This window comes from Lepidochelys kempii, chromosome 1, assembly GCF_965140285.1.
Source record: "Lepidochelys kempii isolate rLepKem1 chromosome 1, rLepKem1.hap1, whole genome shotgun sequence".
Classification (NCBI taxonomy): domain Eukaryota; kingdom Metazoa; phylum Chordata; order Testudines; family Cheloniidae; genus Lepidochelys; species Lepidochelys kempii.
Window position 1 is genome coordinate 319,889,488 of NC_136380.1, and position 18,897 is coordinate 319,908,384.

The 18,897-nt window shown below is 40.9% G+C and overlaps 1 protein-coding gene across 12 annotated transcripts in view; it reads right to left on the minus strand.

The window, feature by feature from the left end:
• TAFA5 (TAFA chemokine like family member 5) overlaps positions 1–18,897 on the minus strand; it is a 592,559-nt gene that overhangs the window by 27,453 nt on the left and 546,209 nt on the right. For 2 of the 12 annotated variants that reach the window (XM_073328349.2, XM_073328348.2), the window contains exon 4: positions 9,240–9,481. The exons of the other annotated variants lie outside the window; for them this stretch is intronic. In XM_073328349.2, the coding sequence (XP_073184450.1) occupies positions 9,455–9,481 (27 nt within the window). In that variant the 3' untranslated portion in view covers positions 9,240–9,454. The remainder of the gene's footprint in view (positions 1–9,239; positions 9,482–18,897) is intronic. 12 annotated transcript variants of the gene reach the window in all.

Consider the following 18,897-nt stretch of genomic DNA (forward strand, 5'->3'; position numbering starts at 1 on the left):
TTCTTTCTGGGGTTACAAGAAATTCTTGCCTTATTCCAGGAGCTCAGGTTCAGTTTTACAGAAACAAAGAAAGATTATTAAAAAATCAAAAACCATATTTGAAGCATGTATGTAAGTAACTTGATGAAAGAATTAATGAATTCTGCCAATACAGAGTATCTTGTAGGTTGATAACCTGGGCTTTATTTTTTGAAAAATATACTATATAATATTTTCAGGGGTTCTGCCCTCTTACTTTGTGTTTTTAATTTTTTTAACTTACCCGCTTGAAGTGTTTATTGCATATATTGAACTCAAAAAATGACTGATACCAAGAGTGATATTTCACAAGTATAATAATTAATTCCACAATATAGTCCAACTGAATAATCAGATATGACACATGTTTTAAGTTTCAGTGGAACATACAGGACAGCAGAAGGTAAAAGGCACAGTAGGTTACCTCCATACCCTGAGGACTGCAGCGGGTAAGAGAGAGAGATCAGTGGTTTGAGCATTGGCCTGCTAAACCCAGGGTTATGAGTTCAATCCTTGAGGGGGCCATTTAGGGATCTGGGGCAAAAATTGGGGATTGGTCCTGCTTTGAGCAGGGGGTTGGACTAGATGACCTCCTGAGGTCCCTTCCAACCCTGATATTCTATGAATGCACCCATGACCCACTAATGCACATCTTTGAGCAGTTTTATTGCTGGTATAATAATAGATTTTTTTCTGATTTAAGAACACTATATTTTTGTGGGCTTTAGTGAATATTCCCTGCATTTATGAAAAATAATTAAGTTATGAATACATGAGAAAGAATTGGTAAGAAAGGAGCTAGTAACCCTTTTTACAGAAATTTTGTTCTGACTTTTAAACTAATTTAATTTTGAAATCACCACCGACTAACATTTATTTTCCTTTTTCTGCGTAGGACTGGACCATTTACTTGACACATGTGGCTTTCAACATGGTTTTCACAGTAGTGCTGCTTCAAAATGGCTATATTGAGTCCAGGTTGTATGTGCCCCGGAATAAGGCCTTCTCACATGTATGTGGCCCTGAAAGAGTTTCTCATATCGCAGCTCCAGGTATGGGGAGCAGCTCTGCATACAGTATCACTCCCACAAAAAATAAATGGGGAGAGATGGAGCCATAGTTCTGCTTGCTCCTCTCTCCCTGCATTAACCAAGAAGTTAGTTCACTGTGCACAAGGAGGCAAGTGTGCTTTGCCCTGTAAAAAGCTGTAAAAAGCACATTACTCCCTCCGCCTATTGCACCAGAGGGGCATTGGAGTGTTGTTTGTGGCACAATGCCTCCTAGGGCTCCTGCTGGAGTTGTGCAGCTAACATTGAGGGCTACGTCTCATCTAGGGCACATTCCAGCCCCAGATTACCACTTTTTATTGAAAGCTAATTTGGGAGTCCAACCAGCCTGGCAATCTAGTGACAGAGAATGTAAGGCTTTCACACACTAGGCTGGCAGTGGATGGGAGGGCTGTGCAGAAATGTCCAACTCAGCCTCATTCTTTAATCCTGGTGAAATCAATGGGAACTAAGTACCTGCTTAAAGTTATGCATATGCTAAAGTACTGTCCTGAATGGGGATGGTGAATGGGAAGATCAGGTGATATCTTAGGGAGAAGGGAGAAAAGGGCAACTGATGATACTCTACAGTCCACCTCTGAGGACACAAAGAGTTGCCAACTCAGGGAGGAGCAGTGCAAGACTCCAGCCAATGCTTGTATATTCTTCCTTGGGCTGAGGTCTTTAAAGTGGCAAGAAGAGAAAGATCAGATCTTAAAAACACTCTTCCCCTCTTCCCTAATGCAGGAGATGTCAGATGACTCAGATCTTTCAGTTTTGTTTCCTTTTGGAAAAAGTGGAATTTCAAACAATTCAGACATGGGCAAGGAGCTATCAAGTGTAGCAGCATGACCACCAATTTCACTGTGGCTTTCAAAAGCACTTCATCCACAGCACCGCTGTTTTTTAACTTTCTTGCTGTATTAAAAAAAATCCCAAATCTGGTGGCATTTCATTTTCCTCATGTATCTTATTTAATTAAAGAAGAAAGTTAAAAGCATCCGAGCTGCAGGTTTCAATTTTTGGTGAGAGCTGTGGTTATGCTGATGGCAGAGACGATAGGGAAGACCCAGAAATTATTAATTAATTATTGTTATTTTTAAAACCAACTAGACAGAGTCCAGTGGTTTAGTGGTAAATGCTCTGCGCTGCCATGTGGGAGGCAGGTTCATTTTCTGCTCTAAACCTCTCATTCACAAGTAAGGCTGGATTTGACAGGATTTCCCAGGGGTAAGGAGATGTTTGGCATTGGCCAGTACAAACCCTTGAAGCCAATTAAGGAGCATGCTGATTGGTTCTCAAGGGAACCCCTGGTCCTCCTCAGACAGATGGATGGTGATTGCCACATGCTGTCTCAAAGGGAAGTGGAATAAATCAGGGGGGAAACAATGGCAGATTTTTTAGTGTTTCATAAAAGATATAAAGGTCTTTCAGTGAGGGGATAAAACCCCCACTAGAAACTTTAGGATACATCCTGTAGCCTGTTGAATATTAGTTGTATTTTAAAACTGCATCATTAACGATTATTACAAGTAATAGTAACATTGTTTAATGCTGATTATTAGGTAATAATGCAGGCTAATGCAGGGAAAATGACATAACTCCCTTCTCCTAATCACAACAGCCACAATAGCTTAATATGAATCTATACTCTGCCTAAACCAGCCCTATTTCTGCTATGACTGCAGTGCCCAACTGTTCATATCTTTGGGCTAATAGGAAAACCATCCCAGATGATCGCAATGATTGTGACAGCACAAAGGGAGAGGAGCAATATTTCTGATAGCTGGGACCCAAACCACATAGTTTACAAAACAATACTATACCAGCAGAAGCAAATGAGAAGCCAGGAAAATATCTGGAGAACACTGGTTCACAATACAGTGACAACTGCAATTTTACACTTGCTGTAGCTTCTAAGGCCCTGATCCTGCAATGCATAGTGTGTGGGTAGATTGCTGTGCCTATGTAGGGCCGCCACTGACTTCAAAGGGGCTCTGTGCCGCAGAACAGTCCACCTACATGCTACACATTGTAGGATTGGGGCCTAAGTGATCTTCAGTAATTTCCACTGACATGCAATTTGGAGTTCACAAAAGAATAGTCTGGACTCTGCAGTGGGCTGGGCTGATGTCTGCTTCAGGAAAATACAGCTATAGCTGTCAACCAAGCATACCAGATAAAGGTGCTTCTGGGCAGGAAACTAACTGAAAATTCAGGAGTGGGGGAGGGGATTGAGAAGTGTCCCTCCCCTCAAATTGTGAAACTCATTGATAAAAGACAAGTAGAGACTAAAATTGCCACATCTTCTAGGTATGCAGTGTTGTTGTAGCAGTGTCGGTCCCAGGATAGTAGAGAGACAAGTTGGGTGAGGTAATATCTTTTATTAAACCAACTTCCCTTGGTAAGAAGCTTTCACAGTAACAGCCGTGTTAGTCTGTATTCGCAAAAAGAAAAGGAGTACTTGTGGCACCTTAGAGACTAACCAATTTATTAGAGCATAAGCTTTCGTGAGCTACAGCGCTGTAGCTCACGAAAGCTTATGCTCTAATAAATTGGTTAGTCTCTAAGGTGCCACAAGTACTCCTTTTCTTGGTAAGAAGGTAAGCTTTCAAGTTACAGAGAATTCTTCATGCCTGGGAAAGGTACTCCAAGTGTCACAGCTAAATACAAGATCAAACAGATTAGTAAGCACATATTCTAAATGGCCACTTCACCTTGAATGGTCCCTTAGAATATGTGCTAACTACTTATGCTAAACTATCTGTTTGATCTTGTATTTAGCTGTGACACTCTGAGTACCTTTACCAGACCTGAGGAAGAGATGTATGTATCCTGAAAGCTTGTCTCTCTCACCAATAGAAGCTGGTCCAAAAGATATTACCTCCCACCCCAGAAACACGTTTTGCCTGGATTGAGCTTCAATCTCATGTTTTCCCTTATCTCAGACAAGCATCATTGCCAATGGCACTAATTCTCACTCTTGCTCAGCAGAGAGGGTAAGGACAGAATAGATACAAAGACTTAATGACCCTCTTGCTCCTAGTAACAGTGTCACCAGAACTTTGAAGCACTTTGGAGGGACAATATTGGGGAAGTCTGCAGTGCAGCTGCCTATGATGTACTTATTCTGTAGCTAAACAGAGGATTTCAGGCTCCAAGGCAGTCTGACACCTTTCACAAATAAGTAAGTCACTTTAAAAAAAATTCCGTAATACAATTGAACTGTATATTACTTATACAAGTTTAAGTTTGGAATGAAAGCCCTTAATTGGACTCCTTGCATCTCATGTTCATAAAACGTTTGAAAATGATCAAAAATTGAAAATGAGTATCTTTGTAGATCTAAATGTCATTAGCATACAATCAATTAATCACTTTACATCAGTTGACTCCATCTCTCTCACTCCCTTCAGTTGTATGCTTTGTTGCACAAGTGGAACAGTGAGATAAATCAACCACTCATTTATTTGCTTTATTGCATAAATCACACTGCAACAAAATGAAATAAATCAAATAAAGAAGTTCAAGATGGGTTTCGGTGAATTCCTGAGATGCTTGGAAATTAATCATGCAAATTAATATTATACCTCCTCAAGGGAATACATTTAATAGATTTTTCAATATTTGCTGTTCCTAACCTTTTTCCTCCTTTAATATATTCCCAAATGTTGCCACCATTTTTAGAACAAAAGATGATTAAATCAGTAATCTGCCTCGGTGTTGTCTGTTGCAAAAACAAACACACACACACACACACACACATGCAAAAGTCTCTTGGAAGAATGTTAAACTTGTGACAAAATTGCTAAACAATTCAAAATTAAGGCTTGACTCTTCAGACACAATTCATACCAAACCCCTAAACTTTGAATAAAACAAAAGAGATATAATTGCACCAGGATCAGTAAAATTGGGTAGCCACTACCTAGTGTAAAATGTAATATGGCCCTTGGATAAGGCTGCAGAGACATAAAATTGGGGTAGCTAACTGGTCCTCTTCTTCTAATTGAACACTATGTATAATAAGGTATTTAAAATCCATTAAAAGTCTACTTAATACTTTTGAAAGTTGCCTGATTGATAGTATAACCCATGCCTACTTGGTGTGGCGCTCTGTCCCCCTCTAGTGTCACCTAGCCCAGCAAGAGATTGATGAGTCTTCTACAGCCTTGGCTAAGAGCCATGTGGCATTTAGCTCTAGAGGTCCCAGGTTTGAGCCCAATGACAACCACGGTCTGTTGGTGTTACAACAGCACTGGAAATTATAGGCAAATTTCCCTCTCAAATACGCAGGTGACATCAACTTTTCTGACACAGGTATAATTTAGGACAGGATTTAGCTCTGACTCATAACATGGTCAAATGAGCAGTGTGAGTACAAACTTCCCCACATTGCTTTCCTAATGTGACTCTTCTGGAGGAACCAGAGCAACAAGTTCAGTCTCCCTATCTACTCACTCCCTGACCCCTCTGCAGAGACTGCTAAAAACATCTGTCATTTGTGTAAATGATAACAATCATTTTGTGATGTGGACATTACTCTCCAGCAAATGGAAGTCAGATCACAATCATTGTCACAGAAGCCACCAAAATGCGGTTGAACAATAACAGCAATACAGACAGTTCTGAGCTGTTTTAAACTATTGACCTAAAGGTAAAAGGCTCAGTACACTTCCACTGAACATCCAGTATTTAGTGATCTATCAAACCTAAATAGTTTCATGCACAAATATATAGGAAACTCTGATACCAGTGACTGCCCAGATTATTACGAAGTCAGTTCCCTGATTCAGTAGTATATCATGATAGCAGCTTGTTTTAATACTATTACCAATGCAATGACAACTGTCAAATTTTAGTGATTCCTAACCACTAAGCCTTTTAAAGAATGTGGAAGAAAACGGGGTATATTTTTGTCTCCTCATGAACAGCTGACTGGCGTTTCCAGGTTGGAACCCATGGTTTTCAGATAATCAAACTCATCATGAGCCTGATTCACCATAAAGTGGTTTATGTGAGTTTAAATGAGGTGTCTTTTTCTTGCCTGGCAGAAAGCCAGCAAATTTTATTTCTGATTTCGAGAACACACTCAGGGCCACTTGTGTATAGTGATATGGACAGAATGAAATCTGCAGCACATTTATGAGACAAACTGGTAGCAGCATGGGGGAAACACTGCTCTTTGTTACACAGGCCAAATGTTAACAGTGGTGCACAAATAATATGATTTGTGTGCGAGCCTCCGACATAATATGTACCCTGTAAGGTGCCCTATCCGGATGTGCTTGGAATTTCATGTACAGATACAAATATGGAATGCTCCATTATACTGGACTGAACAGGCTCTCCAGTATTATCTTCTTACTATATGTTCCATTCTATGCATCCGACGAAGTGGGCTGTAGCCCACGAAAGCTTATGCTCTAATAAATTTGTCAGACTGTAAGGTACCACAAAAGTACTCCTGTTCTTTTAACCAGCTTGATGTCACACATAAGCATATATACTAAATAGAGTGATATTGTGATCATGGTTCTGTAGGTCCGAGAGATATCAGTTTGCCATCTCTTCTTTAGGAAAAGGAAAGAGTGTGTCAAAAAGATCAGGATGTTTGGGTTAAATAGTAAAGCCAGGATAAGCCTGAACCGCTTCCATCAAATACACCAGATATGAAATGGAGAAATAAAAGGGAAAGATCAGCTAACAAGGTGCTAGCAAAAATGAGTGCTCAAAATACCTGCTTACATTGGCCTAATAATTGTGGGCTTAGTCCCACAGTCTTTACACAAGAAAACTTTCCGCTGCTTTGAACAGAAATTAAACAAATAGGCTGCAAGATTGGGACTTAGAGCACTTCTCTATAACCAAAGGTATCACATTTGAGAATTGGCTTTTCTTTAAACCATAAACTTAATCAGAAGTTTAAAAGATTTAAAATCTTTATCAAGATAAAAATACAAAGTCTTTATCACTGGTCAACCCCTCTGGTAAGAATGATAAGAGATACCGTCTTCCTTAGGTTTTCTAAGTTTTTGGAGCTAATGAGCCACTTCCAGACAAAGAACACACCATCCCTGGAGAGCTCTAAACCTAATGATATACAGCTGAAATTTTGTAACTATAATCATACCAGAAGCAGTTCATTATTGTCTCATTGCTACCTTGGGCTCTTTCTGGCTCTTTTTTTTTTATCCACCTGGTCCTACTTGTCATACATTTTGACTGTAAGCTCTCCAGAACACGGGTCATCTTGTTACGTTTATGGGAAGTGGCTAGAATAATAGGCCCCTAATGTTGGGATACATGGTCCATACTTTAGGCTGAACTCCATAAGGCCTATGGTGTCCATGATTAACTAGAGAAAATCCAGATTTCCACCTGGAATGCACTAACCCTAAATGAGATCAGGCACTAGGTTTTATTAGACTGAGAGTTGCAAAGATACAACTTTGCACTTGCTGGGATAACTGAGGTGACCCTCGTGAAAAATGTTCAACCTTCGGTGGAAGATGCAAGTTTACTGCATTCTGGAGGAACCAGCCATGTAAACAGGGTGGAACTTGTCCTCCATTCACCCTTTAATAAATCACTCACAATGTGGCACCCTGTTTCTGATCAACTGCTATATGCCAGGCTGATTAATTGTCATGGGCAGCTGTCCATCATTGTAGCCTATGCTCCCACTGAGGAGCTATAGATGCTAATAAAGATCAATTCTAGCAGCAGTGACACAATCTGTTCTGCCGCATGACAAATTTTATTATACTTGGACATATGAATGTCACACCAAGGTGTCCCAGAAATGGCTTTGAGACTATTCTCAGGCCATTTTGCTCTCCTTTTGCACTTCTCATAATATTATCATCCTGGCAGTCGGTTCAGGCACTTAAATATCCATCAGGAAACCTGGATATCCAGTGATGGCCAGCCAAGCAAGGAGCTGGATCATATATTGGTCTGGAATTGTAGTTTCGTAAGGTCACATTGGGCCTACAGAGGTGCAGAATCCCCGGCAAATATTGATCGTTTCTCTTTGTTACTAAAATGGCAATTACCCCCTGATTTCAACACAAGAGTGTGCTTGTTATGACACATAAGGCCAGACAGTGCCATGATACTGTTGAACATAAACTTTTATAAATATGTTTTGGGCGAGAGCAAAAGTGAATCGTGAAGTTTATTTTTAGAACTTGGCAAAAGAGGCAGAAGAGGAAATAAGATCTAATAAATTATGACTCTCATTCAAAGCTGTTCAGTCACTTTGATTCAAAACTGGACTTCATGAGGAGTTTATGTCCATAAATATGGCCGATGGTAAAACATGCTTAATGCAAAAAGTCCTGTAAAGGTAGAAAGAATATTATGAGACAATATTTAACCATCCTGAAGCAACTCCATGCCCAGATTTGAATGTGTTAGAGGTAGATGCAATTCCTGACCCCAAAACCTGTGTAGATGTACCTACTTTGGAAGAGGTTCACTCTGATATAAAGAAACTGTGATGCAGGCATGCTGCTGGATCTAATGGCATAGCACCCAAACTTCTCAGACGTACCATAGAGCCCATAAGTGTAGTATTACACCAATTTTTTCTCTGAGCTTGGACTACTGGGAAGATAAAAGTGGAGTAGAAGCAAGGGATCAACATCCTGCTTTATAAGGGGAAGGCCCATAGACTGAGTGCAGAAGCTGCAGGCCAATAACTCTGTTTTCTGTTCCCCAAAAAGTTTCTACGCACATCCTACTCACTGGGCCCCGGCCTCTCCTTGTGAAACGCCATCATCCAGAGGAACTGGGTTTCACTACTGGGCAATCTACAATGGACACTAAACTTGCTCTTCATCTTTTATCTGATGCAAATTCAACCATCTTTTGACAGTGGCATATGTAGACCTAAAGGCAGCCTTCAATTCTGTTGACAGAGCTGTCCTGGGGAAGGCTCTATGAAGCATTGGCATTCCCAACATCCTCTTGAGGTTAATTCAATACCTACATAATGACTCCAGAGCACAGGTAGGATGGGAGACCCATAGATCTTACAGGTTTTACACTAAATCTGGGTGAAGCAGGGATGTGCCTTGGCCCCTGCCTTGTTCTGATGTGCAATGGATTGGACATGAACATATCTCTGCACATACCAGGATAACTGTCAGTTTAACTCCTTTTACCAACCTGGATTATGGGGATGATGATGTCCTCTTAAGCCAGGACCCAAATGACCTAGACACAAAAGACACACTAGAGATCTTCAGCATGTGGCAGCTGCTCTTGGGCAAAGACAAAAATCCAGAGTGTTGGTGCAAATGTTGTGATACAAGGCATCTGTGCTGCTGGACAAAGTGTGGAAGTGGTGGACGATTTCAGCTATCTGGGCAGCAAAACTGTCATCAAATGGATGTAGCCAGCCCGACACCCTAAGGAGAATCAATTTAGCAACCTCAGCCACGAAGAATATGCACAGAATCTGGAGCCTAAAGAAGGTGAAATTAAATACAAAAGTATGGATTTATCAAACCTGTGTAATCCCAATCCTTTTATATAGATCTGAAACATGGACATTGCCTAAACAAGACATTAGAAGACTGGAGGCATTTCATATGCATTGCCAGCAGTGACTATTATGCATAAGATGGTTTGATTTTATCAGTAATAGAGGCGTATTATGGAAAACTGACCTCTGAGATAAAGTCCCAGCATATCGGACTTGAGGTGAGGAGGGGACATTGCCGGGCCATGGACTAGCAGTGACCATGTGATCATCCGCAATTAACCTGGCTGCACCAGATCAGTAATAACCCTGCGGAACTCTCAGACGCCTGGAATAAAGCCATACAATGTGGCCGGGGCATTCAGCGCTACTGTCTCAGCATATTGTTGTTGTTGTTGCTCTTGGGCTACAGTCCCTAGATGCCACCACAACACAAATAAATAAATAAAAATCCTAGTAGCACCCACTGGGAGTGCTGTGAGGGGAATCCAAGCCTCTGCTGTTCTGGATCCCCTCAGTGTTTCAAGCTTCTGGAGCCTGACAAGAATCCCAGCCACTGCCCCAATCTCAGCATTCCTAGACACACTCTCAGGGCACAGATCTATCTATCTAGCACCCCCCTCCAAGTTTTGGGACCCACTGACCAGCTCCCTAGTCCATCTTGGTCCAGCACTGACCTGGCAGATTCACTGGCACTTAAACACATCCCACTCCCAGAACTCCATCCTAAACACGTGAAGCTTCTGGTTATAGCTTAACAATCTCAGGGGCACACAGCAATTGTGAAGCAATTAATATATAGCGACATACTTGGCTCAGAATCTAGTGCATTTACGCTCTTTTATACTTAATAACGTAAGGCGCAGGAGAGTTCAGATCATACAAAATGATAAACACCAAATACATGTCTCTGTTTCCTCACCACTGTGAGGTATTCTTTGGGATGGGTTCCGATTCCCTACGGTAGTCCAGAGTCCTTGCAGTATATGGACTCAGAAAAGCAGGCAGGGTCTTCCTGTCCCCGGAAGCTACTACATGCTGGGTGACTTCTTCCTCATGGAGTCTCTTACCCAGTTTTCTGTGACTTTTCTCTCTCTTGCCCCACACTTTCTTTTCCTGTCTGGCCCCTGTTCCTGTGTGTTTCTTTTTTTTTTTTGTAAGCCCCTCCTAGTCACCTGGCCTTTTTTCGTTCTCCTTCTGGTAACTTTCTACTGCTCCAACCTTACCCCTCGCTTCAGAGGAATCAGCAAAACTTATTTTTCCCCCTTAAGGGTGTAACTTCTTTTAAAAATATTTTTATGAGATTTAAGTACCATCATTAACCTTCAGTACTTCCTTTTGTATTTGTCTAAGGTGTACATGCTATTGGCCTAGTCGGCAATAGTGGACTCATGTACATATAGGCATTAACAATACAGCATTTTCATAATATAACTTCACAATGTCAATCAGAATTTGTAAATTGTACAGATATAGCCCAATTCAACCCAATAAGTAACATCTAATTATGAAGTTTCAAAAAGGAAAATTTAATTTTAAAAGAGGTACAACATACTCCCACATTTCTGGTTGATGGGATGGGGCTTGATTTGCTGATGAATGATGTCCCAGATAAGGTTGAATTGGGGGGAACAGAGTCTCAAGTCCTTTTCATTCCAAAAGCCATACAATGCTGCCACTGAAAGCAACTTGATTCACAGAGATACGAGGATGAAAATAGGAAGAGACATTTAAAGGCTTTTAAAGCTCTAGTTTGGCAGCCCTCTTTCAGAAACAAAGTCTATTGACAGGTTTCAGAGTAGCAGCCGTGTTAGTCTGGTTAGACAAAGTTGGATGTATGGTCTTATCAGAAGACAGGCCTTTCAGTTCTTCTTGCAGTAGCTCAACCAGTGCTGCAGAGTCAATACCATCTTGGATGAAACAATTAGTAAGTCACATGTGGATCATTAGCAAAACAGACCGTCAGATGGGTCTGAAGTTCTCTCAAATTCTGATTTATGAGTTCCTGATGGCTCTTGAGTTACTCCTCTGTTCCCTTGAAGAAATCTGAAGCAAGAGGAAATGACTCCAAATTTCCTCTACACTCAGGAATTTCCAGGTTTTCTGATGGATGTTTCTACCCTGCTGTTCATAAATTCCAAGGCCAAGATCTTCCAGTTCTTCTAGCATTTGCAGTGCTTGCCAAGCCACCTGACAGCAGCTTCATCAACAGAATGAAGGGCCCTAGGGCCATTATGAACTCTGGTTAGTTGACACTCATCGACAACATGTTCCCCTGACAGATGGAGATCACACTGAGAAAGTGGGTCATTGCGCAGACCCCATGTGTAGAGGTTGGCTGGGCACATATTCCTTGACCAGTGCTTAACCTTTTCAGCAGAGCCCAAAGGTGAGGTGGCAAGTCAAATCCCGGAGGTCAAATGGTTGGATCAGTGACAAGGAAAGCATTCTAAATGTCTAGTCGACAACTCATCATGCCATAGGGTTGCTGCTGACAGATTGGACGCTTCAACATAAGTCACACTCTGGGGTGACTGAAGATGTCTGTGTACCGTGGGAGACCTGAACTGGCATGTCATTTTTTCACCTGTCTGTAAATTCTCTGCAACAAATGTGTGGAGGAGCTATGTTGCTAAGAACTGGTGGTCATGGAATAAGTGTGTGGCGCTAGGTGTCTGTGATGATGCAGATGGTCGTTCAATCTGATGTTGAGCAATTTAGTGTGAGGCGAACGACACCACACAGATATTCTGCTGAGGAATAGCGCAATGCCAGAGCCGATGTGTGACGTGTCTGTGCACCTGCGCCCCATATCGAACCAGCTAATATGCTGATTACTTATTCCTGGTCCTGAGTTTGGTAGCCATGTGTTTTAGATGGTCACAGTAAATCAAAGAGCAGTCCAGTGTGGCACGATGGTTTTGCTTCACGTTTCAGTTGTTTGCCATTGAGGAAGATGTCTAACTCCCACTTAGCACTTGCATTGTGGAGGTGCAAGATGTTCAAAAACATCTTGGTCACACTTGGTTTGAGGCGCCAACTGCTACAGTAGTCTGCCATCTTGGCCAGGTCAGCGTGCAAGATATGGAAAAAAACCCAACCGTCATCTTCTAGTCAGACCTCATGTATAACACAGGCCATAAAACTTCCCCAAAATAGCTCCTAGAGCATATATTTTAGAAAAACAGCCAATCTTGATTTAACATTTGTCAATGATGGTGGTAAATTTTTCCATGGTTAATTATTCTCACCATTAAAAATATATGCCTTATTTCCAGTCTGAATTTGTCCCTCTTCAATGTCCAGCCATTGTATTGTATTATACGTTTTCTGCTAGATTGAAGAACTGATTGTTAAGTCTTTCTTCCACATATATACTTATAGACTGTAATTAAGTCACCATTTAACCTTCTCTTTGTTAATCTAAATGATTGAGCTATTTGAGTCTATCACTACAAAGCATGTTTTCTAATCCTTTAATCATTCTTGTGGCTCTTCTCTCACCCCTCTCCATTTTATCAACAACTTTTTTGAATTGTGAGTGCCAGCAATGGACACAATATTCCAGCAGTAGTCACACCAGTACCAAATACAGATGTAAAACAACCTCTCTTCTTCAATACGAGATTCTCCTGTTTATGCATTCCAGGATCATTGTAGCTCTTTTGGCTGCAGCATCACACTGGGAGGTCATATTCAGCTTATTATCTACCACGACCCCCAAATCTTTTTCAGAGGCACGAACAGAACATATATATTCCACTTGGGACAAAAGAATTCAGCTTGGTCAGGCACCCAAAGTTGTCAGAAAGTCAGGCTAAGCATGCCACCCAAGACTGATTGCATTAGCAAGGGGAGACTGCTGATTATTGAAGAAAATTCAAAGAGTCTAGTTATCACTTTACCAGTCACTGTGAAAGAGGAATTACTGTTGAAGAGAACTTGTGTCACCACAAAGCAATGCAAATGGTTGTGAATACAGCCTTCAGTGAAGTTTTCTACTAAAGAGCCAAATATTAGCATTATTATTAGTTTATTTGCATTATGAAGGACTTGGTTCAGGTCTCCCTGGATTTTCTTAGCAGCAAGAGATTGGGAGTGTTAAACATAAATGCCATAAGGCACTAAGTATGATGGTTTGAATATATGTAACCAAGCCATTGTTCTCATCTCTCATCACATTGGTATTGTCTATGCGAATCACAATACAACACATCGATGCAGTGTGATAATCTTTGACTGCTTCTTGCTGCATCTTAAGTAACCATCGTCCTATTGTGCATTCTGGCACAGCCTTACTGAACAACAAGTCTTCTTCAACAGAGGCAGCGGAAACACACCTTCACAACACACCCAGTTGATTCATTGAGTTGAATTGCTAATTAGTCAGGTTTTCTAAATTTTGCAGGCAATTACTCTCTGCCATTCTCAGCTATATTCTACCAATATGACACAAAACAGTGTTATCTGACAATGACATTGATTTCAGTTGGAGAGTTGCCTCAGACATTATAACTTTTGAAAGCCTCTCTAGCACAGGGAAGGATATGAATTTCTGCAGTGGTACACACCTTCCACTTGTGTGATTTGTAAAGACTTCAACAAAATACCTTAAAGGCGGTCATGTGGATGCTACAGTTTCAGTCTGATCATTCAAATCTTGTTGATCTATCAAGGCTTCAAAATCCTGGAGTTTTCCTTTCCATGCCAGATGTCTAGCTTCAGAGCATGGCAACTTTGAAGTCTCTGTGCTTTCAGCAGCCAGAAGTTCAGAACACACTTCATGTGGTTTTAAATTGACTGACACAAAACCAATCATCATATTTGTTGTCATATTTCTGCAGAGTTATTGTTGTTTTCATTTCTAAATCATCACTGGAACAATTGGTCATCGTCCTCTTCCCAAAACAATCTCTTTCCAAATCACCTCTTGAACAGAACGAGCTGCCAAAAAGACTGAAAGACACATGCAACGTAGATACAGCAGTAAGCACCTTTGGGTGCTGGTGTTTACAGTGGACACTTATGGCATTTTAATTCAATGATATGTTTAACATGGTACATGGGTACTTGTAGTTTGCTATACCTAATAAATATTTTAATGTGCTTTGTATTACTTTTTGTTAAGGCATTCCCAAGCATATTCACAGAAGAAGATTTAATATTGTTTTATTAGCAGGGAGTCTAAAACACACTACATGCTAATTCTTCTCTACACACTAATTCCGTGCATTATTTCATTCATTAAACTATTATTTTGCTGAATTTCACTAAATCAAAAACCAGGCATTCTCAATTTACAATAATATAGTAGCCTTAAAGGATCACACTGTTGCATTCCTCCTCCACATCATACATTCTACATTTAACCCCTATTTGGGGATCTCAGGTTACAATATGGCAATGTCAAAAGCATACAATTATAGAGTTTATGTTATGTATCCAGTTTTTATCATTTCAAATTTACTTAATATCTGTACATACATTTTACACTTTTTGTGCCACCACTGGCAGACTTGTTGATTGAGGGATACCCTCCCTTAGGCCACATAGATCTGTATCTAATAAATTGTATAATTATATATCACTTTTAAGACAGTTAAGAATACCATCAGAACATAAGAACGGCCATACTGGGTCCGACCAAAAGTCCCTCTAGCCCAGTATCCTGTCTTCCGACAATGGCCAATGCCAGGTGCCCCAGAGGGAATGAACAGAACAGGTAATCATCAAGTGATCCATTCCCTGTTGCCCACTCCCAGCTTCTGGCAAACAGAGGCTAGGGATACCATCCCTGCCCATCCTGGCTAATAGCCATTGAAGGACCTATCTTCCATTAACTTATTTAGTTCTTTTTTGAACCCTGTTATAGTCCCAATTTTCCCTATTTGATGTAGAACAACCATCCCCACGCTGTTGGAGGGTCTCAAATGCAAGAACCTAACAGAATAAAGTCATTCAAACAGAAAAAATGCTTGCTTCTTTTCAACAAGCAAGGGTACTAGGTCTATTTGTTCCAAGCATCAAGGCTGGGTAGTGTCTTGTTTCAAAGATCCCCATTTCTGTCAAGAGAAGCAATTTCCATTTCCTCTGTGAGCTTATTCTGCCTCAGGAGCTGCTGCCTCCTGGGCAGGTGCTGGGAAAAGTGTCCATTGCAGTTATCTGTGAAACTTCTTCCAGTGCTTCTTGTAGCTTTTTAAAACATTATTACGGAATGGCCCTATCTGGATCTCTGTACTAATCTTTTGTTATTTTTTATAAATTTAATTAATTTTTTTATTTTAGATGTAATCACAAATGCTACGGGAGGAATAGGAAGATGGGACTCCCCAAGCTGGAATCATTCTTTTCCTTTATAGTGTGATTCCTTCAGCATGTGATGTCAGCCCTTCTATGAACAAGGGATGACACTAAACTGGGAGGAGTGGTAGATATGCTGGAGGGTAGGGATACGATACAGAGGGACCTAGACAAATTAGAGGATTGGGCCAAAAGAAATCTGATGAGGTTCAACAAGGACAAGTGCAGAGTCCTGTACTTAGGATGGCAGAATCCCATGCACTGCTACAGACTAGGGACTGAGTGGCTAGGCAGCAGTTCTGCAGAAAAGGACCTAGGCGTTACAGTGAATGAGAAGCTGGATATGAGTCAGCAGTGTGCCCTTGTTGCCAAGAAGGCTAAGGGCATTTTGGGCTATATAAGTAGGAGCTTTGCCAGCAGATCAAGGGATGTGATCATTTCCCTCTATTCGGCATTGGTGAGGCCTCATCTGGAATCCTGTGTCCAGTTTGGGGCCCCACACTACAAGAAGGATGTGGAAAAATTGGAAAGAGTCCAGTGGAGGGCAACAAAAATGATTGGGGGCTGGAGAACATGACTTATGAGGAGAAGCTGAGGGAACTGGGATTATTTTAGTCTGCAGAAGAGAAAACTGAGGGGGAATTTGATAGCTGCTTTCAACTACCTGAAAGGGGGTTCCAAAAAGGATGGTTCTAGACTGTTCCCAGTGGTAGCTGATGACAGAACAAGGAGTAATGGTCTCAAGTTGCAGTGGGAGAGGTTTAGGTTGGATATTAGGAAAAACTTTTTTACTAGGAGGGTGGTGAAGCACTGGATTGGGTTACCTAGGGAGGTGGTAGAATCTCCTTCCTTAGAGGTTTTTAAGGTCAGGCTTGACAAAGCCCTGGCTGGGATGATTTAGTTGGAGATCCTGCTTTTGAGCAGGGGGTTGGACTAGATGACCTCCTGAGGTCCCTCCCAACCCTGATATTCTATGATTCTATGATATTCTATTATTCTAAGGGCTACCTCTCTTTTGAACCTCATAGTCTCATACAGGGGTATTCCATAATATGAAAGGAAAACTACTATCTCTTGAATAAATTATGCCACTGTGCTCAGTGGAGGGGGGGTAGTATCTCTTGCTTCACTCTCTACCCACCTACAAAGCTAGAGCTTACAGCTACAACTCAGTAGCATAAAACAGAGCTGGCTCTCCTCTTTCTGCACCTCCCTCTTTCTTGACCATGGAAGCAGAGGAGAGCATGGGCTCCTTTACTTTCATGCTCAAGACCTTTAGTTAGAAAGCTGAGGTGTTGCAGTTTGCTGAGGCCCTTTGGGGATGTGACACTATATTGAAAAAGGACAACTGACAAAGACTCACTTGCACTTTCAGAATTATCTCCAGCTGTGCTAAGAGTGTTCTGCTCAGAACTGAAACAGACTTATCCATGGTTAAAATGCCACAAACCCTACATCTTTTCTTAGCAAGCCTTAATTTTTGATATTTTATTTTCTTTGACCATTATTTCAGCGAACTGTGTAAGGTGTGGGAAAAACTGTAAAAACTTATAATCATAAATATGCCTGACTCTCATACTACATTGGAGTTATTTTTTTTCTGCTTGTAAGATAGCCTGACACAGTATATGTTAACCATCACCATTCTCTGAAACAAACCTTTACTTTCTAATCGCTTCCATTGCTGATGATAGCCCTCATTCTGCATTGCTCTTTTCCCTTGTGGATTTCAAGATATCTTTCCAACTAGAAGAATACAAGTTGTTTAACACATCCTTATTTGTTAATAGTTCCCCCAAAGTTTGCATAAAATCCTGGCAAATCATACACAGAAAAGGGAGTTAAATGAACTGGAAGTTTCTAACCATACATTTTCTTTACATCAGATTCTGAGTTTCTTTTGGAACTTTGCAGAGCAATCCTCTCCCACACACGCATGGCTGACTGGACTAACATTATTCTGAAGTAGTCTTGTACTCCCAAAGTAGCAAGGAAAAATGAATAATCCCATATAAAAGTGCAAAAAAAGCAGAGTGCCGAACTGGCATCACGAAGCAAGTAAAGTGGAAGAGAGTACTTGCATTGTTGCAAATGTAAACAGCACTGGGTAGTAGCTGTCGTTCAAAATAGTGGCTGTGACTAGCTAGCAAGATTTACGACAAGGGCAGTCAATCCAAGACAGGCTGACAAAGATGACTGGAATTGCAGTTCTTCAAAGGAAAGGTAGGGAATGCCTGTAAATGTGGCAGTTAAGAAAAGAGTGTAGACATTTCTGAAATCTTACGTCATGCTTTGGCAATGATGGTGGCACAAAACAATAGGCAATATTGGAGCTGTCTCTGATTCAGGGCGTGTGATTACTAGATTTCCACAATGGCCATTTATGATTTTCTTGCCAACTTTTGGCTTGCCAATTTGCTGATGCTGGCTGTTGGGGACAGAGGTGTATGTACAGTTGTCATAAATATACACAGGGCAGCTGTACTGAATTGCCTTACCTGTAAGGGGTTAATCCATTCAATTAACCTAGTTGGCAACTGACCAGAAGGACCAATGGGGGAAGAAGATACTTTCAAACCTGTGGGGGGAGGGGAGAGGTTTTGTTTGTGCTCTCTTTGTTTGTTCCTTCTCTGGAAAAACATCTCCTGAAAACTTACCTGAAATGAGAATCTAAGATTACAAAAATTGTAAGTAAGGCCAGGAAATGTGCTAGATTATCTTTTGTTTTAGCTTGTGAATTTTCCCTATGCTAAGAGGTAATTTAATTTCTGTTTTGTAACTAGAAAGCAGAATCAGAGAGAAATCCTCTGTGTTTTAAATCTTTTTATTTACTCTCTAAAGTTACCTTCCATCCTGATTTTGCAGGTGTGATTCTTTTACTTTTTTTAAAAATAACATTCTTCTTTTAAGAACCTGATTGATTTCCAATGTCCTAAAAACCAAGGAGTTTGGTGTGTGCTCACATTGTAACCAATTGGTTATTAGATGATTCTCAAGCCTCCCCAGGAAAGGTGGTGAAGGGGCTTGGGGTAATATTTTGGG